This window comes from Heliconius melpomene, chromosome 13, assembly GCF_056956725.1.
Source record: "Heliconius melpomene rosina isolate 202511_hmr_F chromosome 13, ASM5695672v1, whole genome shotgun sequence".
Classification (NCBI taxonomy): Eukaryota; Metazoa; Arthropoda; class Insecta; order Lepidoptera; family Nymphalidae; genus Heliconius; species Heliconius melpomene.
This window is the reverse complement of record NC_140401.1, coordinates 14179461-14206754: the sequence shown is the minus strand read 5'-3', so window position 1 is coordinate 14206754 and position 27294 is coordinate 14179461. Positions and strand designations below refer to the sequence as shown.

General features: G+C 31.2%; 2 protein-coding genes across 3 annotated transcripts in view; both read left to right on the top strand.

Moving 5' to 3' along the window:
- Positions 1-15529, top strand: part of LOC146533064 (uncharacterized) — a 38287-nt gene extending 22758 nt beyond the window's left edge. Inside the window, exons 10-15 of one of the 2 annotated variants that reach the window (XM_085196947.1) lie at positions 8275-8441; positions 9152-9274; positions 10551-10604; positions 11057-11144; positions 11690-11798; positions 12526-15529. In XM_085196947.1, the coding sequence (XP_085053073.1) occupies positions 8275-8441; positions 9152-9274; positions 10551-10604; positions 11057-11144; positions 11690-11798; positions 12526-12574 (590 nt within the window). In that variant the 3' untranslated portion in view covers positions 12575-15529. The remainder of the gene's footprint in view (positions 1-8274; positions 8442-9151; positions 9275-10550; positions 10605-11056; positions 11145-11689; positions 11799-12525) is intronic. The other variant, XM_085196948.1, reaches the window with a different exon arrangement.
- A 3128-nt stretch (positions 15530-18657) lies between these two features.
- lilli (AF4/FMR2 family member lilliputian) overlaps positions 18658-27294 on the top strand; it is a 201410-nt gene continuing 192773 nt past the window's right edge. The window contains exon 1 of the mRNA XM_085196634.1: positions 18658-19075. Coding sequence (XP_085052760.1) covers positions 19065-19075 — 11 coding nt within the window. The 5' untranslated portion in view covers positions 18658-19064. The remainder of the gene's footprint in view (positions 19076-27294) is intronic.

The following is a 27294-nucleotide window of genomic DNA, read 5'->3' as shown; positions in this document are numbered from 1 at the left end:
TTTATGCAGTTATAGTTGTAAGGACAATATTTTTTATTTAGACTTGTGATTGTTATTAGGTAATCTTTTTCTCACACATAAATATTTGCATGTGGAGTTTATCGTAACAAACATATGTATAGTTCTTATTTTTTTTTAAGTATATATATACCAAACTTTTTTTTGGTCGCCGACCACCGTAGCGAGCAGACGTGTCGTACTATTGCAAAGAAATACGTTACGGGATTTTAGTCGTTATCATAAGTAATCCTTAAAGTGCAATTTCCAATACATTGCATAAGTTCGATCACCGAGAGTGAAAGGAACGCAGCGAAACTCATCGGCAATTCGTCTTCTTCGAACGATCTAAAGGTGCGTACAGAGTACAAGTGCAGTTATTAGCGAAAGATGATTTTTAGAAAAAAATCAAAATGAATGTTCGGCATTCTCCTGTTAAGGAAGTGCCTCAAAAAATACCAATGGGTAGTAGTAGCACCTCTCAACCAGATTTATCTAAAATTGCTTTAGACTCATTCGAACCTGATATTAGATATGCAGGCAAGCGTAAGAGAAAAACTCCTGAAAACGAGTTCGCGCATCAATTTGGAGAATTTAAAAATGAAATTTTGGGGGTGATTAGAGAGTCAAGTCAAATTCAAAATGATAAAATAAATACTATTATTGATAATACTACCTCCATCGTGGGACAATTGCACAGTATAAAGACCACCACGGACTATCTAATAACTGAAAACAATAACTGTAAATCAGAGATCAAGACCTTAAAAGACGTTATCAAGTCAAATGAAGAAGAAATAACTGAACTCAAAAACGAAATTAAGCAGCTAAAATCAAACGTGGAAGCACCATCGGTTTCGCAACTGCCAAACTATAATAGTGAATCACTTTTGGTGGAATGCCAAGAGCGTGCAGAACGAAGCAAGAATTTAGTCATAACTGGAATACCCGAGGAAGATCTGACTAGCCCACTAGCACGGCAAGACGCCGACAAAACAAAACTAAGTAAAATAACTAGAACTATATACCCGGACTGCCCTGTACCTATTAAAGTTTTTCGTCTGGGTAAATATGACAGTAAGAAGACACGACCTTTAAAACTATGTTTTAGCTCTCAAGACACAGTAAAAACCATTCTGCGAAATAAAGATAACGTAAAAGTAGATGGCGTGCGAATCTACTCTGATCAAACACCTCAACAACAAAAATTCATATATAATCTCAGAAATGAACTCAAGAAGCGTCAAGACAGTGGTGAAGAAAATCTTAAAATAAAATACATTAAAGGAATCCCTAAAATAGTAAACCAAGAGGAGCCAAAAAACTAAATAATAAAAAACCTACATTTGTAAAAGCAACTACTAAATCTATAACCTATGAAATTACAAACAACTACACAGATATAACAACTTCAAAAAAATCAATCAAATTTCTCTATGCAAATGCTCGTAGCATTGTGAAACCTGGCAAACTGGATGAATTGAGATGCATTATAGCAGCCTTTGAAACAACACTTCATGTTATAGTTTTGACGGAAACTTGGATAAAAAATGAAAATGACGCTCAGAGACTAAACATACCAAATTATACCCATTACTACAATTATCGGACAACTACAAGAGGTGGTGGTGTATCGATATACGTTCATAATGGCATGAAACACTCATTTATAGACGAAGAATATGTAGACTGTAATCATTTCTTATGGATCCACTTAGAAAACCTATCTTTAGATATTGGAGCGATATACAAGCAGCCACCTTCAAATTTAAAATTGTTTTTAGATATTTATAGTAAGCACTTGAGTGGTAAAAGAAGAGCTATTGTTTTCGGGGATCTTAATGTAAATTTGCTTAGTAGGAAAAAATCTATAAAAGAATATAAGATAGTGTTAAAAGAAAATGGGATGAAAATATTAAACAAGATCGATATGGAACATTGTACACGCGAAACGGAAACAACCAAGACTATACTGGACCATGTTTGCAGTAATCTTAAAGAAAATGAATTCCATATGTCTATCGTTGAATCTGCCTTTTCTGATCATAAGCAAATTTATTTTGAAGTAAAAAGAACGCATCCGGAACGAGCTAAACGATTAAAATACGAAGCAATCAATTACAATCACCTTTATCAAACTCTCTAAGATGATTCATTCACCAATTTAGATTACAAATATACAACAATAGAAAAGTTTTTACTACAAGCCATTTCAAAGAACAAAAATATCAAGACCAAAATACTAAATCCAATAAGCAAAGACTGGATCAACAAAGATGTGATATCGTCAATTAATAAAAGAAATATGCTCCTGCGCAACCTGAAGCAAACACCAGATAATGAAAAATTGAAAATCGACTTTTTACAGCAACAAAGTACAACGCACGAATTTATTCAGAACACCAAAAGTAAACATTATTACGAAGCTTTTAAAAAATGTGAAAATAATCTTCTAATGATGTGGCAACTCATCAACAATTTAACTAGCAATAAAACAAAAAGTAACCAAATTCCTCTAAAGCTTAATACCTCTACAGGTGAAATCACTGACACAAAACAAATATGCGAATGTTTTAACGCTTTTTTCTCGAAAATAGGTGCCGAGCTGGCAAGTAAATTCCCGATCACAAACCGAAATAATATATCTTATGTGGAACAAAGTAATACATTTAACCATACCCAACTCAATGATGATAACGTATTAAGTAAACTAAAACCTGCTACTCTGAACGAGGTCCTTAAAATAATCAATAACTTTAATTCAAACACAAGTACTGGTATAGATGGAATTAGTACTAAGGTGGTTAAATGTGTAAAAGACTTGTTGGCTGAGAAACTGACAAAATGCATCAACAGCTGCTTTGAAGAAGGAAAATTTCCAGACTCTTTAAAAATTGCTAAAATTAATCCTATATATAAAACAGGAAGTAAACTAGACCCTGGAAATTATCGCCCTATATCTGTACTACCGATTTTATCTAAAGTTTTCGAAAAAATTTTGCATAATCGCCTTTATGAGTTCCTTGAATCAAAAAAAATTCTCTTTGAAAAACAGTATGGTTTCCGACCGAAGTCAAATACCGTTGCAGCTACTATTGATTTAGTTACAACAATCAAAATCAACATAGATAATAAGAAAATAACTTTAGGAGTGTTCATAGACTTGAAAAAAGCTTTTGACACCGTGAGCCATGAAAAACTCTTAACTAAGTTAAAAAGTCTAGGAATTGCAGGATCTGCTTATAATATATTTGAATCGTACCTTTCAAACAGATACCAAATTGTGAAAATAGATGGAGTTCAAAGTACACCCCAGCTGATAACCTATGGCGTTCCCCAAGGATCAGTCCTCGGCCCCTTGCTTTTTCTGGTGTATATAAATGACATCCATAAAGCAGGCTTGAAGGGTGACTTAACACTATATGCTGATGATACCAGTCTATTCTACTCTGGTAAATCTATAGCATCAATAGCGGAACAAGCTCAAGTTGATCTAGATCTTCTGCATACGTGGCTGCAATCAAACCTACTTACTGTAAACACATCTAAGACCAATTACATTATATTTGCTGCCAAGAATAAAAAAATTGGGGAGTATAATCCACTTACTATCAATGGCGAGAAGATTAATAAGGTTAACAAGGAAAAATACCTAGGTCTAATTCTTGACAGCAAGCTGAGCTGGGTACCGCATATTGAAAGTGTAAGAAGTAAGTTGACTTCCCTAACAGGAGCACTCCGCAATATAGCCCGATGTCTCCCGAGGGAGGTACGATACATAATCTATAACTCCATGGTCAAGTCACATATAGATTATCTAGTTGAGGTCTGGGGAACAGCTGCAAAATCCAATTTACAACCTCTGCAAATAGCCCAGAACAAAGTGATTAAAGCCTTATTTCGGTATCCATACCTAACACCAACCATAAAAGTGTACAAAGAAACAAATCTTATGACTGTTCATCAAATATATAAATATAATACATGTATTATTATAAGAAAAATTCTGACTAAAGACATACATTCAAAATTAGTATTTACAAAAAAATTACACATTCAAAAAACGATAACTAGACAAGCTCATAACATCTCGCTTAGAACACCTAGAACTAAATATGGAAGAAAAAATATTATGTATGAAGGGGCAAATCTATATAACTCATTACCAAAGGATCTTAGAGACATTACTTCTTTAAATTCATTTAAAAAATTACTTAGAGTACATGTATTAAAGGATTTCTCAACATTCTGAAACATACCATAATCCAAACTTAGAAGCATACAAATAACAATAAATGGCTAATTAATCATGTGAAACTTATTCTATTTACAAATAATACCAAATGTATTAAATTTATATAATCATAATTAATATTATGTTTTCGTAAGCTAAAGTAACTATCATTGTGGTCTCGGCCTTATATTTGCTCAAACATGTTTATGAGTTGATATGTTGAACTACCCCCAAAGCAAATTAGAATAGAATAGAATAGAATAGAAATAGCCTTTATTAACAAACTTAAATATTTACAATATATAATAAGGTACTTAAAATCTAGACATCGGTAAATTGTTTGTTTTGCTTTTCAGCATAGGCCTCCCCCAGATCCTTCCACACTTGACGATCATCTGCTTTCCTCGTCCATGTTGCTCCCGCTGATGCTTTTATGTCGTCTTCCCATCTCCGTAGTGGTCGTCCTCTTTTCCGTTTTCCTTCCCTCGGATACCACTCTGTGACATTTTTAGCCCATTTCTCGAACCCACTCCGGATAATATGCCCTGCCCACTTCCATTTTAATTTTTTTACTGTGTATGTTACGTCTATTATATTAGTTTTATTCCTTATGGATTTTAATGTTAATTTATCTTTTTTCCTTATATACAGTATACTTCTTTCCATGTTATGTTGACATATTTTTAATTTTTGAATATTTTTATTAGTAAGGGCCCATGTTTGGCACCCATACGTCATGATAGGGAGTATGCAAGAATTGTATGCTTGTCTTTTAACTTCTATTGGTATATATGAATTTTTAAAAATTTCTTTTAAGGACCAGTACCTTTTCCATGAAGAGTGTATTCGGTTTGTAATTTCCTTGTCGATCATTGCTATTGGTGAAATAATTTGGCCGAGATACGTGTATTCATCGACATACGCTATAGTGTAATTGTTTACAACCATGGACATTTTTTTACTATTAGTCATTAATTTTGTTTTTGTCGTGTTCATTTGAAGCCCTACTGCATTGCTTTCTTTGACTAGCTCATTCAGCATTACTTGTAGCTGGTCCGGATTGTCGGTGATTAATACTAGGTCATCGGCAAATCTGAGATGATTTAATATTGCTCCATTTATGTAGATTCCGTAGCTACTCCAGTCCAGATTTCTAAATACTAATTCTAATGTAGCCGAAAAGAGTTTGGGAGATAATGGATCGCCTTGTCTCACCCCATTCCTTATTTCAAACTTGTGACCTAATCTTTCTGTTTTTACTCTAGCCGTCATATTGCTGTAAATATTTTTGATCAATCGTATATATTTTTTGTGTACGCCTTGGTTCAGCAATGCGCTCCAGATACTCGAGTGTTTCAGAGAATCGAATGCCTTATTATAGTCTACGAATGCTATATAGTATGACTTTTGGTATTCACTATATTTTTCAATTATTTGCTTTACAGTATGTATGTGGTCGATTGTCGAGAATCCGCTACGGAATCCCGCTTGCTCCTTTGGTTGATTTTCGTCAAGGACGTTTGTAATCCGTGCTAGAATTATCTTAGAGAAGATTTTGTACAAACTTGACATCATGCTTATTGGTCTATAATTATTTATATCCTCTCTACTCCCTTTTTTATGTAAAAGAATAATTGTTGATGATAACCACTGATAAGGTATTCTTTCTGTAACAATTATTTCATTAAATAAGCAGTTTAAAGCGCCAAGTATAATATCCGATATGCCTTTCAAGAGTTCGTTGGATATTCCATCTTCACCAGGAGTTTTCCCACTTTTTTGTGATTGTAGAGCTTTGCTTATTTCATTATTTAAAATAGGTGGAACATCCTCTTCATAAAGATTGTCTTCTAGATTGAATACAGATGAGTCTTCGTTTTCTTTGTTGTATAGTTTTTTATAGAAATTTGTCGCTATGTCTGAGATGTCTGTTCTTTTTGATTTGTTTTTCTTTCTTTTGTCTAGCAGTTTCGGAATCCAATCTGTTGATTCTTGTAGTTCTTTCAAAGCTTTTTTTAATCCTCCTGTAGCCTTCATATGGGATATTATTCTCGCTGTTCTCGTCTTTTGTTTATGTTTTCGAATACTTTCTTTGATATCTTTACTGATTTTTGCTATTTTATTTCTATTTCTAGGTTTCTGTTGCAGTAATCCTTGACGTTCTAATATTAATTTTCTTGCATTTTCACCTACCCTGTCCGAATTTCTTTTAATTGATGACATCAATCTTTCCGCTTCTTGAAGTTGCTTTTCTAAATAATCGTATTTACTTTGTATAGTTTCTATTTCTTTTAACTTGTCTATTGAGGTTTTAATAAATGTCAAAGTTTCGTCCGGTAGTGGAAGATGTATTTGTTTTTTTGCGCTTCCCAAGTTTTTCCTAGAAGTCTTAGGTGAAATTCCAAAGACTTTCGCACGAACCATGCGGTGATCAGTGTTAAAATTTAATTGTTTAATTACACTTACATCCATAAACATATTTGGTTTATTTGTAATTATTAGATCTATTTCATTTTTCACTTTACCATTTGGAGAAATCCAAGTCCACTTCTTGTGTGTTTTTTTATTGTAGAAGCTATTCATAATATACAAATTCTGTTCGTGTACAAAGTCGACAAGCCTTTGACCATTCTGGTTTCGTTTTCCAGTGGTATATGGACCTATATATTTACTTTTGAAGTTTGCTATTTTTCCTATCTGGCTATTGAAATCACCTAGTAGTATTTTTGTGCTATGTGAGCAATCTAATGTAACCTTCAGTTCATTGTAGAAGCTATCTTTTGTTTCTATATTGGATACTTCAGTGGGTGCATAGACCTGAATTAGCGATATTGGTTGCTTGTAGCCTGGTAGGGCAATGTTTAAAACAGCTATCCTATCCGATACTCCAATGAACTCCTGTATCTTTGGTTTGAGATGCGCCTTCACTATGAATCCAACTCCATATTGGCCAGGAATTTCGTTCTTATAGCAGAGTAGGTAATCGCCGTGGTCTTCTATCTTTTCTCCTGAACGTCTTATTTCGCATAAGCCCACTATATCCCATTTTAGAATTTGGAGAGCTTGTTCTAATTCGTGTAATGATTCAGATGATTTTAAAGATCTGGTATTTAAGGTTGAGATATATATAGGTTGTTTTTTACATTTTGATTCTGGGGGGTTGTGGTCAATAACCCCACGGTGACCAGCCGGATTGGGGATTTGTAAGGTTTTTATTTGTTTTGATTGTTCTAGTTGAGATTTTCCTCGTTTACCGATGTCCAATAATTCCTATGCCTTAGATGTTGTTTTCTCACTCAGAGAGTGTGATCTGCCCCTCATATACGCAAACGGATCTGTTTTTTGTAGTTTTGCTGGAGCTAAGATAGGTTTTGCAGGCCCTTGATGCAAAGGCTGAAGTGGAGATACTGAATTGTCTCGCTTTCTTTTATCTTTCTGTTTTACTATAAGCTTATTGTTTTTTATATAAGCTTCATTACCCTTCTCCTTTTCTTTATTAACTTGTTGTTGTAATTCCTTGCGTATCATTAAAGTTTCTTTCGATAAATCTTCGGTCATATAAGTATTTGGTGGCATTTTGTTTCTGCATTTTAGAATTTCGATTTTTTTATTGAGCGTAGTAAGTGAGATTAGAATTGGTCGTATCTTATCTGTATTTGTTCTTCCGATTCTATGATTAAGCAAATTATTATTTACTAATTCTTGTAATTTTTCTTTTGGATTGTTTTTTGTGTTGATTTATGTTTATAACTAACAAAAATATATTTGTAAGCTACGCTGGACGGCGATAAGATATTGTAATATATATAAGTATATTCTCAGTAAGTGAATTGTAAATTCTATATGAGAATAAATGAATTCTTAAACCGTAAACTTACAAAGCTGTACTGTACCTATGTGATAAACCAAATAAATAAATAAATAAAACATTACATACACTACCATGCATTGGACAATATTTACATGTTTTATGCAGCATTTAGTATATATAATACGCGTCAATTGCTTCTCTAGTATTAGTAAACAAATCAATTATCCCACAGGTCCGCCGCCCACAGCGTCGCGGATGCTGCCGGGTCGCACCATGTCGCGCCGGGGCGTGTACGCGTCCAATCCCGCGCTCAGCCCCACGGCCCCCGCGCCCCCGCAACCCCTCACACAGCCCCAATCCCAGTACCGGAGGGGGTCTTGCGCCCTACCCGTGCATAGAGTAAGTATTGTCATATTGTTTGTTGAAGGCAGAGTATGCTTTATACGGGCCCCATACCACTACAACCGTAACCCAAACGCTAGTACCGGAGAGGATCGTGTGGGTATAGAATGAGTGTTATTTTATTTACAGTACGATTGACAAGTTGTGGCCTCCGTCGAGTTATATTAATTTTTGCACATTGCGCAATTAGGAAGAATATAATGAAAAGTTAGAAAAAATCCTGAAAACAAATATGCGCAACTAGATAAAGCTAAAGTTCACGATTAGTCGCATTATATAAAATACAAAGTATATAATGTTCGATTGTACGATATCTTATCGAGGGAATTATACGTTGAACCTCACGCTTAATTCTTATGACCCCCACAGCCATACTGCTCCAACCTTAACTCTAGAACTGGAAAGAAGAAAGAAAAGTATTGTAAGATCTAGTATCTTACAAAAGATAAATATAGAGATAAATCTTAAAGATTTATCTTGAGATAAATATAAATAATTATTAACTAAAGAAGGCAGCACTTTTCTTTGCTTATTCGGAAGGAATATTACAAAATATTTGTTGGTTCTTATCTAATTGGTAACAATATTTGTTAGTATAAAATTAATAATATTAAAATAAATTAATTTAATATTATGTCTGTTTATAAAAAAGGAAACTGAATTTCATCAATAACCGTGTTAATCGATACATAAAAATTATAATACAGAGAGAAGAGGAGCCAGTGAAACGGGAGAGGCCAACATTAACCAGCCCACCTGCACTCGTACGACAAGGAACGGAGACATTGAGGCGGGAACGACCTCAAAGCCAACTCGTTGCGCCTAGAGACGTGAGTACATGTGTCGAAATGGGGAAACGAGTATGGAGAATTGGGACGGAATTCGTTTTGCGTGCTGTGGGAATCGAAAGGCGGGAAGTAGGGAAATGGGAAAGTAGGTAGTGATGCTATAGGAAAAGAGTGGGGAAAGCGAATGTGGGTAAAAGAGAATGGCGAAGTGTGGGATATTTGAATGATTTTTGGGGTGTTATTGGAAGCGAATGGAGTAACGGAGAATTAAGAATAAAAAAAGGAAACTAATTTTGCAGTAAGAGTATTTGTTTCTGAATTTTATTTCTACTAACATATTATGTTTAATGCACGTAATTTGACATTTTATAAGAATAAAATGTTTTTTAAAACAAACAATTAAAACATTTTTAAAATTGAAATACAAATTGTTACGTTTTACTTGTAAAATGACTAACAAATGGAATATAACCCATAACCATCGACCCATAATACTGAAAGCTTTCTTTATCGGGTGGGAGTATTTCCTTTATTTCTATAGAATAAATAATAAAAAAAATACGAAAAACCATTTAACAGATGATGGTGATGGTGATGGTTAATCTCATGTCTTTTAATTAATGTTTTATTTGTGACTAAATCCATGTCATAATCATTGTGTTTTTGTGTTAATATTGTGTTTGTTTTTCGTGTAAACATTTAATTTAAATATGTGACATTTTTTGGATAATATATAATTATATGAATGCAAAACAACGTTATTGACTTTTTAATTAAATATATTTTTTTAAATATTTTAAACGTTTTTTTTTTATTTTCTTAAAATCAGCTTCACGTAGTACAGCGCCCACAGCAGGGTAGGAGGCACAGTGTGTTGAGTGGCGGAATTCAACGTCGCGCTTTTACTTTAGCGAAAAAATTAAAATATAAATTTAAAATAAATATTTTATTTCCTCGATTGGAGATTAAACCCACAACTAATCGCGTTGATAGTCATATACTTGTGCCTCTTCGCCACGATTTTCTCCAATTTTCTTTTTTTAAATATTAATGCAACTTGATGCCTTTGTCTTGGACTTATGGATATGATTTCAACTCGGGAATGATAAAAGGACGCGTTGAGTTCCGCGACCCAGCAAGCGACTATTTGAAAAATGAGGCGGTGCGTGGCGAACGGTGTGCCTTAACACTAGGTTCCCTCTGCCTATTCTGCTGTAATACATGCGTGAAGCTAAATAAAAGTCATTGCAATTATATAATTTTCATTAAAAACTATATTATAAAATGTCGCATATTTAGAATGCCATTTTAATGTCAGTTACGCCTGAGCGTGGCGAGCGGAGTGCCCGTTTCCCGCAACCAATACGCAGTAGTAAGTTGTACTTACTATATAATATAGCTTTTTTGTTTTAATTTTATGTGGGTATGTATGTATGTCCATCAATAACTGATAACAAAATTTGTTCCTCAATATTTATTTCGATGATAGTTCTTATTTTGTTGTTTTTAGTTGCTATTTTTTTAATTGACTGACTTGTAAAGTTAAAAGAAAAATTAAAATTGCAACAAATATTGAAACTTAATTTCTTTTAAAAGTTATGTATGTATCTCTCTTAATTTAAACTATGCATATATTATGTATATACATTCTTATACTGTCAATTTTTATATATTTTGCATCAAAATTAAAAAAAAATTAACGTTCAATAAAAAAAGTATATTAAAATAAGTTAACAAAGTAGCATTACATTTTCATACAAAAGTGATTCTTTTGTTTTTTTGTCAAAAACGTTATATAATTTTATACTTATTTTTCTCATATAGCCTCCAACAGCAAGGCCCTTTTCTATAGCGGGGTCGTCTACTTTGCGAGTGTCGCGACCGACTACCGTACCTTTAATGAGACCGCAAGGTATGGAATATGTTTTAATTTAATGAGATGTATGTGTATTTATGATGAAAATATATTAATTTAATATGCTCATAGATTTTTTTTAACCTTCCAGGTCCCCTCCGCATACCCGCGCATTGCAGGGTATGCAGAGTGAACCTGGGAACCTAGTGTTGAGACACTCCATTCCCTTCTTTCCACCGAATTCAGAGGCATTATGTGTCGAGTGGCGGAACTTAACACCGCGCCTCTTTATTTCGTTACCAGAGCAAGAAAAGGAAAATATTAAATATTTAATTTCCTCGAGTTCGAATAGATAGATTTATTGTGATTAGCTATTTACATTGAACAACTCTGATAACAGTAGGTTATCTACCTGTCTTGACATTAGGTTTTTGTGTTATTGCGGAAAACAATGTGAAGCACAATGTGAAAATAACCAATAAAGAAGTGACCCACCATGGTTTTTTTGTTCATTAGTTGTTTGGCTGTACATCACACGAGTTAGCTCAAAATTTTAATTTCATATGGATTTCATTTTATGGTTTGTCATTTTCTAAACACAGTGGTGCCCCCTCAAGTGCAACAAGAACAACCTCGGCCGGTGACGAGCGAGGCGAGGGTGTCGTCGCTGCCGCGGCCGTCGAAACTGCCTGCCCCTAGGCGAGCTTTACGGTAATATTACATCTTTTATTAAAAAACATATTTTTACTATTTTGGAAAATATGTATATAACTATTTAAATGTAGCGTGGCTAATTTCACGCTGTATTCAGCACAGCATAACAGAGTTGGCAGAGATCCTGATTATTGTTATGACACCTCTTTTGGCCGAAATGTTAAAATATTACATGTGGCGGAACTCCACTCCGCGCTCTGCTTTGTTACAAGACAGAATAAATGAACATTTAAAATATTTTTTTCCCACAAGAGAGGGTCGAACCCATAACTTATCGCGATTACAGTCGCACGCTTTTGTTGCTGCGCCACGACTGGCCTCGTTAGTGTTTTCTAAAAAGTTTTTTTTTTAAAAGTTTGAATAACTTGATGTTAAAAATATATTTTGTATTATTTATTATTATTATTGTGGATTCAATCTTCACTCGAGGGTGGAGGATGGAAGAATTTACATATATTTAATTTTTATTCAATTCGCCAGCGTAAGAGTTATCGGGATAGAAATGGGGTCTATCAAAAAATATTTAACTTTTTCATCCATCCGTTAGTATGTTTTGATTTTATATTATAGTTGAACTCGTTGTCTTCTTGTGAAATGATAAATTATAATCAATGTATATTATAAAACTGGAATCAAATGTTGTTATTTCAAAAATGTTATTTACATTTATTCAATTACTTCAATTATTACTATTTTCTAAGGAAATGTGTAAATTTATTTCCAGGCCACCATCAGTATACTCAGTAGCGCCGACCGATATGGAGCAATACTGACAAAACGCCTGCTGTGCCAACATATTTGGCATGTTCAACTAAATATAAATAAAACGACTGAAATAAAAATAAAAATTCTGATTTTTTTCTCTTTATTTAACTTACTGGTTTAGTTTTTTTTTTAGATTTAAAAAAAATGTATGCAAGTGAATCTATTGTTGTGTCTTTGTTCTCTTTTTTATTTTGTATTTTTTGTAATATTACTGTGTATTTATATTACCTTCGTTTGTATTCTTTTCTTCTAATTCGTTTTCGTATATACAAATTGTAAAGCAATGTTGCCAGATACCATGTGAGATTTTGTAAGTAATTTGAAAAAAAACATTGTTTAGTTTTATTATTATACTAATCCAATTTTCTAGTATTAATCTATATACATATTCTATAAAATAAATTTACAATAATTTGTAGTTTTGCTGAATAACTTATAATGTTTATAAATATGCTTCCTTTGTAAATGTTTATCCATATGTTGATCGATTGGCAATAAGTTCCTTGTTCCTTGATTATATATACTTAGATAATATATATTACAATGAAATGAAACATACAATAGTTATTTGTATAGTACGGTGGGAAGAGTCTGCGCAGATTTAATTTTAGAATTTTTCTGACTTTACATTATTTTCTTTCCGAGTGAACAATGCGCAACATTTTGGAAAACCTAACTTAAGGATAGCCACGACTTGTCGACCGTACTGTAATTGTGTTGCTTTTGTGCATTTGCATTATTGAGACATTATATCTTAATCATTTAAATTAATTTTATGTAGTATATATATATACTACATTATATATATATATATATATATATATATATATATATATATATATATGTTTAATGTATATATATCATATGTGTCATCTTTTCATTAAATAGGAACTTATAAGCCAGTAATTAAATATTGTCATCAACTTAAAGGCTCTCTTGTATACTTGTTGTCAATGGTGACAGTCGTTTTGATAAATTTAGATTTTCGACATTCATATTATATTGTATATTTTACTAATTATTGTATTAAAATCCATTTTGACATTCAAAATTTTTAAAAGTGAAAATTTTGTGTATGTCTTTCATTAGAGGAAAGAAATTTACTTTTCCTTAGTTGAAAAGTTTTCAATTTCAACCTCTGTATTGCTCTTTTTTATATGGATATTGGGCGTAGTGAGACAGCGTCTGATTGTTAACGCGACGGTCGTGGGTTCGACTGCCACTCGGGGGGACGAATTTTTATTTAAATTATTTTTATTTCTTCGCTCTGCTCTAGAGAAAGCGCAGCGTTGAGTTCCGACTCGAACACGCAATGTCCCGAGTGCATAAAATCGTGATGTTGCTTATAGACATTTGGCGCTCGCTCAAAATTCCAAATTTACACCTTGACCAAGTTCTTGGTACAAAGACATACAAATTAAGATATTATTTCTACGTTATTTACAAATTTAGTATGGTATTGTAGTTACGAACGATTTTGATTAGTTATTTATTTGAATATAAGATTTTGCATTTTGTTTAGATATTTTAGACACGTGTAAATGATTTAGATTTAAAACGACATTTGAAAGTTATTTTCAATCTATATATAAATGTACATTTTAAATCTATATATAAATTATAATTATATCATGCGCACAACTAACATGTTAATCTTGCTTAAACTTTTTAAATGTAAATCGAATGTAACTAATAAATTATTTTGTATTATATTATAACTATACTTAACCATTCTAAATGCCCACATATCGACAAATTTTGTAAAGTCATTCTTTTCCATAAAAAAATGTCATCTCAAAAGTGGTGTAACCAATGTACATTGAAATTCCTAATATCTCATATAAATTGAAATTACTATTAATTATATAATAGTTCTTTAAATTCTATATTAAAAAAAGAATAATAAATTAAATGCAGCAAATGTACATTCATGATAATAGAAATAAGTGTTGAAATGTTGGTTAGCCACTTTGGTAATGGCTGCTTTTATAATTATATATATGACATAGTATTATTAGTTAGATATATATGCAATTAAATGTTACAGTTATGATCACTTGTTGCACACTTTGCAGAAATATTGGAAAATAAATAAATTATTTAGCTAATTTTTTATTTAGTTAAAATTTTTAATAAAAACATCAACAATTTTAGAAATTTTAGTCTGCATGTTTTTTCCAATTTTTATTAAATTAAATTAAAAGGATTTTTTTATATTGGCAACATTCATTGCTAATAATTCCATACAACTTTGACCGCCTGGTGCGTCTATAATAATAATAATAATAAAAAATTTTTTTATTAAAATCATTTTAGTGTTAACAGAATTTAACGTGTGAATATATTTAAAGCTAAATGTACATTGTGAATTTATTGCATAAGTAAATAAATAATAAATGTTGTGTTTACCAAATATTTCGACATTTTTTAGCATATTCTTTTTATCTGCATTGAAATAACGTTGTTGTTCTGCGAATTCTGAAGACACGAACTGTTATTAATATTAATAGTTTATTTAGTATATCTCATTTGTATATTGCATTCGTTATTATAATTTATCAACACCATTAACCAATAAATAAGTACATTCATAATGTTTGTATAATAGAATTTATAATTTATAATAACTTATGCAAATGTAATATATAAATAGCATTATATACTAAATAAACAATAGTTCGCTACACTGGCTCGTTCTAAACAATACTACAAATTTTAATCGTCATCAAAAAGAAAGAGAGATATAAGAAAATAATGTTTTTCTCTTTTCACATATACTACAGAGAGTGCAAATGTGATACCACGCCGTGTTTTAGCCTTTTATTCCATCCGTTGCATTGCTTGACACATATACATACATACTTATAAATATACCGCCGTACTCTTTGTTTGGACACGTCGTGCCTTATTTAGGTAGTTTAAGATATTTTGTTTTCATTTTCTAATAAAACCTTGTATTTACATGGATTGTGTTTTATTTTTCCTCTCATGATAAATTTTAATTAATATATTTTTTTATTTTGGATGAGGTTGACTAAATGCAATGTTTGCAGGTTCAAATACTGCTTTAGGGAATGTTTTTTTATTAAATATACTATTGTTTACTTATATACTCTTATTTATTTGAAGCCAATCGTGGCGCTTGGGCACAAACGTGTGACTGTAAACGCGACAGGTCGTGGGTTCGATTCCCACAAAATTCTAGTTCCGCTACTCTATGCACTAATCTTCCTCTGCCTACCCTGCAGCCTGTTACATGCGGGATACAGTATAAAGTTAAAAAAATACTACTTACAATACTCTAATACTAATTTTCCCACATATAACACAAAATGTGGCTATATTTTTTGCTAGTCAATTCATGTCTAAAATTGAACGGTAAGCGGAGAATGTACCCTATTACTAGGTTCTTTCTGCCTACCCTATTGTTTTCAGTAAGCCACTAAAAACAACAGCATTACGAAGTCAATCTTAACAGGTGTTATTTATATGAACTTAGAATTGCTGAATGAATTTCTAGGTTCCAAAAGTTTCTTACTCACGCTCTCTCGCGGAATGTAAAGTCGGCGAGGCGTAAGATGAGCTTTGCTTTTGTATGACTGTATACAGACAGTGTAGGCGTGACGATTAGTTGAAGAGCAGCGTGTCCCTTATTTAACGTAACTACTCCTCTTGTACTGGTAGCAACTCCACGTTTTAAAATATTAATTATTTTTTGTCCGTTTTTCAAATGTGAAAGTGGGCACGATCACTACTGTACAAGAGTAGAAGAATGAGTGTTACCAATCAGTAGCAGAAGAAAAAATCACAGCGCTGGTCTTGATTATATAACGGAACAATCGGTGAATCGGTAGAAGAATAGATATATTTTTATGTTATTATTTTTTAAATATTTTTTTCTGGCATTATTTTGGAGATCACTCACACAAATGTGATGCTCAGATTACGCCTCGCGTACTATACACAAAGAAAACACATTGGCGAAGTGAATAGTGCTCAACTGGCACGCTCGAAGCGCCATAAATAAAGAACTGAACCGAACCACAAAGAAAACCTAGTTATCAAGTAAGTACTCTTTTTTTTGACAATATTTAATTTAAAGCATAATCATTATATTATAAAAGTTTAAGATTAAATTATTTTTTTGTTAATAAAATATTATTACTTTATAGATTCATATAATCTAAAGTAACAAAAAGGTAAGTAACGTTTCGTAAGCAGGTACTTACCTAAATGTTTGTTTTTAGCGCCTCGCTTTACCACGCTCCGTAGCGGTAAAACGGACCGCCGAACGCTACTGTATCGGCATACCTCTCCTCCTGACATCAACCTCTTCAAATAGGGCCTCCTCCTCCATGAGTACCTACTCATGCTTTTTAACACGCTTTTATTAGCTTCGGCAGTATCTATGTATGCTTATAACGAAACGTTGAACATGATTTTGACCAACTTCGAAACGTCGGATTAATTAGAAATTTTGCATTAAGTATACAACCACCGATGACAATGCAATAATATGAAGAAAATCGGTCAAGTGCGAGTCGTATTCGCCCACTGAAGGTACCGTACCAATTTTCGGATTGCAAGCCAACGGGAACGGGAAAAATAAATTTAAAAAAAACAATTAAGGATAATGTATAGAAATATGTGTAGTGTTTTTTTTTTTCACAAAAGTGTTTTTTTTTAACTTATTTATTTCGTGAGCTTCCTCCAACAAAATTAATAATTTGTTTATAAAGCTCAACGGAGGTATCCCCCTGCCTCTTTTACGACGCACTCTTGCCTTAAAAATCGTTCTAAAAATGGTCAATATACTTATAGCTCTGTAGTGGAAGACGGATATATTGATTTAAAAAATCAGCTTCACGCTGTATCCTGCATACAGCAGGGTAGGCAGGGGGAACCTAGCTACTGTGTACTGTAAGTAACCTACTGTAAAACTCCGTTCCCCATTTTCTGCGAGGTATTGATAGTTTTATAAAATCAATTTCTATGAAAACTTGTGACAAATTTAACGTATCTTTGCTGTGATAATTAATTTTAATACACAATTTCCAATATTAAGTTGCATGAACATAAATTGTACTATATTAGGAATAGACGATTTTTTAGGAATAAAATAAACATTAAAAAGTAACGTAAGTGCAATAACGCCGAAAAAAATAGTTTTGATTAATGCGAAGTAAATTAATACAATTAAACATAATAAGATAATACAAAAACTAACTTTTTTGGGAAAATATTAAAATATTCATAATTAAAAAAAAATACTGAAAAAAAAGAGAAATATAAATATTAAAAAATATACTATTTACTTTACTTAGAATGCCATTAATAGCAAATATAAAAAATAATATTTAAAAAATTATCTACAATTACTTTTAAAATGTATGTTTGATTAAATTTTGCCATACTAAATTTGAATTTTATGCATGGCGAATAATGAATGGATAGTGTCTTAACTCCTCGTCCTCCTTGTCACGACATCACAGGTGTGTTAAAATAAAATAAAAACTTCCATAATGATATATGGCCCTAAATGGATTCTAACACGCATACTTATGCTCTACTTATATAGCTGGGGAGAAGGGATGATACGAAATGGTCAAAAAAATATTCATAACTTTTAACCTACATACTGAACACTTACGTAAATGTTATACATAACTTTTCTTTATTTTAAAATCAATTTGAAAATGCATTAACAAACTAAATTTTTATTTTAGTTATTAACAATTTTCTATAATTTCTTTACCTTTTGTATTACACTTTATTACTCTTATTATATCTTTTTAGAATAAATTCAATAAGTAATACAAAGGAATTACCTCCATTTTACTATTGTTAAAGACGCAAATATACTACTTACTTTTTCTTCATTGAGGTTTATACACTAGATATATATTGATTCTGTATAAAAACCTGCAAAACAAAAGTTTACGAAAAGACAACAAACAAAACTACAAAAGATATTTATGTAAATGCTGAATCTTAAAAGTTATTTGAAGAAATGTTGCCATGACAATAATAATATTATAGTAGAAGTAGGCCATTATTATCTGTTACCTTAGATAGTCCGTATGTGTGAGTGTGTGTGTGAAACGAAATCGCACGTTATACGCGAGTGTGCAACGTCGCGAGTGCTGTCTACTAAATAATTTTGCGCTTTATACGTTTTTATTTTTATAAATTAACCATTTAGACCAAGTGATTAGAAATGTAATAACCTAAAGTGATAACAATTGTGATATTACGACGCAATGGCCATGAATATGTACAGTGTTTTCGTGTATGTGATCCCGTGCAATAGCTCACTTTGGTTGTTTGTCAATGACGTCTGCGTTTAGCGCAACGAAAAGTGGAATTGTAGTTTGATTGTGACAACTAGTGCAACCATAAGTTGATTAAATTGTGATAACAGATGCGCATTAGTAAAATGGATGAGGGTTTTCTTCATTGGAACATTCCTAACACAACTGGGGCCATCGAAGGTGGCTCATGAAGAAAGGGTTAGTTTACCTGTTTTTTGTTTACGTTTTGGTGTAGTACGCTATTTATTTACTAGACCTGTGAAAGTTGATGGTAAATTAATTCCAAATTGGTACTGAAACGTCATATATGTCGATGTAAACGAAGAATTCGAGGTTATGACTGATCGTACATTTGTTTATTATCATATTTTTGATGATTTCCTTAAAATATTATTAACCATAGATATGGTGCGTGTAACATATACTGTTGATAGTAAATACGGATACGATAGTATTCTAAAATTGAGGTTGGGATGTATTCATTCTCTTTTGTTACTTTCTCTTATCCATGGAGTGAAGGGAGCGACGATGACGGCTAGATGTCAATAGTCACGTGTTAGAGCGAGACGGCGCTCTACTATGCAACATACACTGTTTTCAATACATCACATATGATTACGTTACTTTTCTATTATAACAAACTTTTCAATGTTATACCTTGTTTGTATACTTTTTGTTAAATTAAAACAAAAATTCAACAAATAACTAAATACGACAAATGAAAATAAAAGTCTTCATCAACTTAATATATTATTCGTTTTTTCTATTAATTCACTTGCAGAAAAGTTTTTAAATGAAAGTAACTGTAGTTGTGAGTAGGTAATATTATTATCAAAACATTAATAAATAAAGATATTACTATTGCGAAGCCATAATGGTTAAAAAAATACAAATAACACACTATATTTTAACTGGTTGGTTTCTATAGTTAAAGGTATTATGAATAATTGAATTAATATCAATTTTACTTTCTTCTACAAGTCTATGTCAATTTTAATAACAAAAATATTAAAAAAAAATGTTACTACATGTATTTATTCATCTTATTTACCAGTTATCACAATTTTGTTTTTTCAAATGTTTTTTATAAATATACAGTTAAACTATAGTATGGTATATAAATTAAATATAGTATATAGCATAGTTATTATAATGTTGTTTTAGTCTTGACTTATAATTTTTTTAAGATGTAAAAAACTCATTAACTGCATCTCACATGTATCTGGATTTTGGGATCCCTTCGCCTAAAAAGAACATACTGCTTAGACAAGACCCAGTGCAGCGAGTTCAAATCCTGCTACATAATTTTTTAATATGTTTTCTAAATAAATATCAAACCCAGAAAAGTCATGTCCACAGTGACACCCTCATATCTATACTTCATAGTTTTATATACAGGAAAATTAACTATTCCCTACATATTATTGAAAATGCTGGTGCATTATAAGTATCATGCTAATAGCCCACATGTTATATGGCCTTTCCCCATGTGAATTTACTACCAGTTATAGTAGTTGGATTGTGGTGCAGTGGTGTCTACTTACTATGATATTAGTGGGTTTGATTCCCATTCCTCTCGTGAAATTATTATTGTAGTAAGATAAAACTAAGTTTTGTATTCTGTAACCCCTGCCCCCTAGGAAATATCACTAGATACACCCATCAAGAGATAGTGTTTTGACTTTGTGCAAAAAGCACACAATGGAGTGTCTTGAACTAGGTTTTCTTTGACTATCCTGCAAATGAGATAATGCATTAAGTTAAAAAAATGTAATTAAAAAATCTCTTGGGTTAATACATACATGCAAAAAACATAATATATAAAAAGTCAATAATTCATTTAAATCTTATGCATTTTGTTGAGTGTTTTAGTATTTACATAATAAACATTCAAAGCAATTAAGATATATTTTTTGCATAATTTATTCACATTATGTATCTCCCATGAACAATGTACATACTAACTTAAAAACCTTTTATAGATTACTCAACATTCAACCAAACAAAATCTTTAGTTTTATATATTAGTACAGATTATGTAATAACTGATTATGATTTAGTTTTTCTGATCATTGTCCTACATTTATATGTATAATATTATTATTATTTTTTAAATTATGTTCAATCAACCCAAGAAATTAAATATTTTAATTATAAATAGTTTTTTCTATCAAATTATTGTTTTATATTTAATAATAAAAGTAAAGCACTAGTGACAAAATTATTTTATTATTAATTTTTAAACATAAGAAATATTTGGATATAATAAGAAAGTGAATACAACTCTAGATGAAATCACGGCAATCTTCCAAATATGCGACAGATTTCTTTACTGCATTAATAGTTAATACAATAATTAGACTTTATTTATCGAAAATATATAAGAAAAATTATGTGGCAGGACTCCAACCTCTTGGAAAAGAGGTATTTACTAGAGACAAGTAGGTCCAGTAAGATACATAAATTTTTTAAATGTTTTTCAAATAATCTACTTACTCTACAATAATAACACATTAAAATTGTGTTTATTTTGTTACAATGTTAAAAAACCTTGGAATTTGATCAAAACCTAGTTGTTACAATTTAGAAGATTAAAGGAATATTATTTTTAGTACAATGGAACATTGTTTATAGTACAATAAATCATATATAAGTTTAAATTATTTTTACTTTTGCATATTATTAAAAATATTTTTAAAACTACCATATATATATAATTGCGTTCATATATTAACCACATATATTATGATACAGTTGTTTAATGATCTATGATAAGTTATTATGTGACAATATGTCAATATAATTATTATCAAGTAATCATCACAATTCCCATTGCTTTGATTACAATATAATAAATGTGTACACAGAGGCTATTGTGGCCCAGCATCATCTCATGCCTCACTCATCTGCCTCTGAGTTGAGCTTGACGGTTGAGGTGATAAATTATTTTCCTTTCCTCACTCTGGTATCAAGACAAAGTGCAGCTTAGAGGCCTGCCAATCAACAACTTAAATAATAGGTGGAATATTTTAACACAAGTTTCTGATTTACCCTTTCCATATATATGGAACTAAAAGGAGTAATAGTACACATCACTATCACTAAGCTTTCATCAGTGTGGAACAACTTTGTTCTACTACTACTCTCTAAAGTACTTTACTCTCTATAAAGATATAATATAATATAAAAATTGTAATAATATGATAAGAACCTCATCAATTACTTGTTTTGATACATATTTTGGCTATTTTTGTTTTTTTCTTGTATAATAATGTAGCATATTGTTCAATGTTTGATTAAATTGCATCACTTTTATTTTTATCGGTTACTAACATAATACCAAGGTGTTCTATAAATGAGTATATTTTTGTTCTTAAACATTGAGGCTGTTGTGGTGTAGTGGGACAGGGTCTGGTTGTAAACAATAGTTGCAGGTTCACTTACCCCAGGCTGAAATGAATTGTTTTAATTTTCCTGCTCAGGCAAAACAAAGTACTGCATTCAGTTCCGCCATTTAGATGCAATTAACATATTAAGTCCAAAAGATGGGATGGATGTCTAGACACTGAATTTTCTTTATGCCTACTTGGCTAGAACTATGCAGGATACAATGAAATAACAAAAATCTAAAAAAAATTATATTAAAATGGGATAAAAAAATATTACAGATTAATTTACTATTACTTATAATTTTAAATATAAAACTAAGTAAAATAAATAATTGCTAAAATGTTGTGTATGACCACAACTCCATTGTTAGCCATCAAACATTGAAGTTAACCTATTTACATACTGATAACACTGAGGTCAAATACATAATATTTACAAGTGAATAATTAGGTTGAAAATATTTTACATTTTTGTACTCATTTAACATTCAATTTCATTTTGTATAATAAGTTTAAATGAGTTTTTATAGAGTTAGTGTGCTGTGTTAAGTTCCACCACACATTGCCCAATGTCTTGATTATTGGGTAATGTATGGAAAATGGAACATCTTTAAGTACGGTAGTGGATAGGAGGTGTGATGCTAAAGAAATATATTATAATATAAACATTTTTCTTTTATAGAAAAACGTTTATAGAACTTATTTGCAAATAATATTAAATTGTATAAGCTTTATTGAGATAGCTCTTTATACAATCATCTAAATTATTTCAAAAAATTTATTTTATGCATTGATATATTTCGAGATATTGCGAAACTCTAAAAATATATCTAGATTCAGCTTAATCTTGCCTTGATTTGATTTTAGTTGAGCTTGGCTTGATTTTAGTTTCTAACTTATCCATTTAAAAATCTGGGGTAGGTGTGGACCGTCCCTCTCTCTCCTCCACCATTCTTGTGTCTATGATTATATATCCTTATACATGCAATAAAACTATAACATAATACACACTGTTTACTTATTAATGTAAATTACAAAATGCATAACAATAAGCAGCAAATTAATACACAAGTATATGTTTCATCTGTAGAAACTTAGAATCATGATAATTATTAAAGGAATTACAGCTAAATAACTGTAATATTTTTTTCTGTTATTCTTTTCTGTGCAATAATGATTTGCTATTAACTTTAATAACTACAAAAATCTTTAAATCGGCATCGATTTTTATGAAATTTGAAATTTAAACTCTTAAAAATATTTAATTGAACACGTGTTTCATGGCTTATTAAAATTCACACTCTAAACTGAAAATAATTTCAATTAATAAATATTTGTACAGTTCAAGCTGGCGAAGCCGCGCCAGTCGGTCAGTAATTTACTATTTCTAGTATATTTTCTGACGAATCATACGAGTATATCTTCCTTTATATGAATATTTTTATGTATTAATGAACTTTTAACTATATAGATATGATGAGTACAAAACAATATAATTAAATAATTACATTCACCGTAGATCGAACCTAAAGTCAAGCAAGACGATAAGTTTTAATCTCATTATTTCAACTACGAATGCAACTTATGTGTCCTAGATTAGCATACATATAAAGTGAACTTAAATAACAAGTAACTTTATAACTTCACCGGTTGTCGATAATGGAAGCAATTAATCGTTGCGCACGCGCCATCTCGCTTCTTTATCGTGCCTTTACGATTGGCTGGCCGATCCGGATTGATAGTCCCCCTGAAGCAATAAACTAATTGTAAATATACATCATTTTTATTACTTTAAATATATTTACTACTTAATTTGGTGTATATTTATATTTTTTCAATTAAAAAATATGCTACTGATAGATAATTGTTAACTATAAAAAGTAGTTCAATTTTACTACAACTTTACGTTGTTTTAACATTAAATATAAATAGTTAAATATAGACAACAATTACACATGTCGAAGTCATAGTTCTGTTTTCATATATTTCATTAAATTTAAATAATATATTCCTCGCGAGTGTAATTTGATACAAGTTTTATTACTCTCGCTCGTAACTTCGTATCTCATCAGGCATACTCGTATGCTTAATTATTTTTTTTATATTATTGAACACTTGTGTGTACTCTTCGTGACTTTATGCGATTATTTTTGAGCAGATACCTACAAATAGGTACATACGTACCTACGCTGTCAATATAATATGACATTTTCTGGCCACTCGTGGCTCAGGGGACTTCAGTCCGGTCAGGGGACAGTCGTGCGACTTTAAACGCATCAGGTTGTGGGCTGAATGGGCTGGCTGAAGGAAATATATTTAATATTTTCATTTTCTCGCTTTAGTAACGTGGCAAAGCGCGGCGTTGATTTGCGCCAACAATAACAAAGTAATGCCACCAGGATTCTGCGGAATGTATGGAACGTAAGTGTCTTAATGGGAATGGAGTGTCATAACTCTAGGTTCCCAGGCTCTATCTGTCTACTCTGCTATGTGCGGCATACAGCGTGAAGCTGAAATATATATATTGAAAATACGTTATGTTGATGTGATATAATCATTGATTAAGATAGGTCAAGCAAGTCATTTTGTAAATTTTCAGTCCATTTAGAACAAAATTACTCGTAATGAAACCCACTATTCTTGTGGTCAGAGTTACCTCATACAAAACGCTCGGCTATTTCCATTTGACAATGCAAGGGAAGTCGCGGGTAAAAGCTACTCATCTATTTTGCAGATTTATTCTATTAACCTCAAACACAACTGTCGTTGGCGTTTATTTGATTCAGTTTAAAGTTGTGATTAATTTATAACTCGAGCTCTTATAATGGGTTATGCATGACGCTACAGCCACTGGCCTTGTCCCGATGCTCCCGATTCGTGGATGACATGAATCTAGTACATACAAGTAATTTTAAATGTACATTTACTATTGTTATTATTGCGATAAATGCACGCCTATTATTAGAATAATAATATATTATTACACTTTTGTGATAAAACTTAATTGAATTTGAAATATGAATGTGTTTTTTTATGAAAAAACTATTGAATTTTATTAGAATAGATGATAAAATTTCTATATGGTCGAGTGGGAATTGAAGCCACAATCTATCGCATTTAAAGTCGCACGACTGGCCTCGACAATATAATATGCTAAACATATTATTTAATTTAATATTTCAATAATTAGGATCAGAAGTTTTAATATTTCTATAAAAGTAACAAGATAATTCAGCTTCTTTACGCGTGCTGACAATTTTATGAAGATGGCGATCGCTTATCTCAACCGTAATTACAGTATTGGAGAAGCCATTAATTTGGCCCACACCGAGATAAAGTGGAATTCAACTAACTTTTCGCTCGCTATATTAAAAGTATAACAGTATTAAGTAAATCACATGCCAATTATCTAAGTGCGTACTAAAATGTTAAACTTTATGGACCAAAGTGGAACGGGGGCATTACGTAAGCCCTATTACGGTAGACATCGGATGTCTTTGTTTGTTGCTCAAACGGAGCGTTATATTGAAATCTTGCTTCTGTTTAGTTTATCATAATGGCTATCAATAATTTGAATTTTAAATTGTTATTTAAACTCTCATGTAGGATAAGTAATGGAAATTATTGTTATGGAAAATATCAGTTTTCGTTGACAGATCGCTTTATATATTGTTGTTGTTAACATAACGTTGTGGCAAGCGCATTATTCTTCTGTTGGGAATCGAACCCAAAACACGTACCTATCAATGTTATGATATTTGACTTTTGTATGTTCAATTTTAGTTTTGGCGACGTTCATAAAATATCTTTTTATGAGATTGCTTTACTTAAAGAGAGATAATAATTTATTTTAAAAATATTTCAGTAAAATATTTTAATTTACTTACATAAATATTATTTAATTATTCTTTAAAGGATAAGAACAAAAGATCTTTTATACTTAATTTTAGTTTATGTCTGGCTGTTAGTTTTCCTCTTTTTTAATTACAAATTGAAAATGGACTACTACTAAGTTTAGTTTTTAAAAATTTAAAGGAGAATTTGCTATCAAATTACATAAATTTAATATAATCAATACAAAACCGCTACAATAACTTTAAATATTTAATAAAATACCTTTATCTTGATCATGTTAATAAAATATATAATTTTATACGTAAAGTGTACGTAATTTTTACTTGTTTAATAATATTTGGTGCTAACATGATACAATATCCGTTCCAAGACACATCAATATATTTATACCGATAACCCCCGTGTGGACCGTCGTAAAATGTAACGGAAGGGTCCATCGTTCAAATCTAAGGTCAATAAGAATTTGAACGGGTCCAACAATCGTGTAAACGCCTCGAGTGTACCTCTGAGAACACTTTGTATCGGCTTTTTTTGTTCCGTCTTGCTATTCATTGTGAACTCTCAACAGTCGACCTTGTGGACCTTGTGTTTGATCCTGACATTTGCTTACAAAAAATATTCATAATGCTATTGTCAATTATCGAATATTCTTGTTTTTCCACTTCCATTATTTTATTACACACGTCTGTAGGTCGCTCGTAATAACAGGTGGTTTGATTGTTTAATAGCGAATAAGGATAAAGTATTTTTTAAATTGGATTTTTGCGAAATATTTTTGGATGAATGCTGATTGTATGTATGACGTTGACATTGACGGTGTCTTAGGTCAAGATCTGTCGGTTGATTTAATATCATGTAATGTATGTAGTATTACAGATATTTTACGTAAAGTGTGACAAGTAAACATTTTTGTATGAAAGACTTTAAATGTTATAAAAAAAATATAAGATTTTAATTAACATTTTTCTTTTTTAAAGTCGAAATCAATTTTCACATCATTATTTAAAAAAATATATTAACCAGTGTTTAAACACTTTATTCTCGTATATTATAACAAAATGTTAATCGTTATAATATAGTACACAAATATGTATGATAAAATATATTATAAAAGTTAAAAAAACATATTTTCGTCAAAAAATATAAGTAATACAGGTATGTAGGTATACTCTT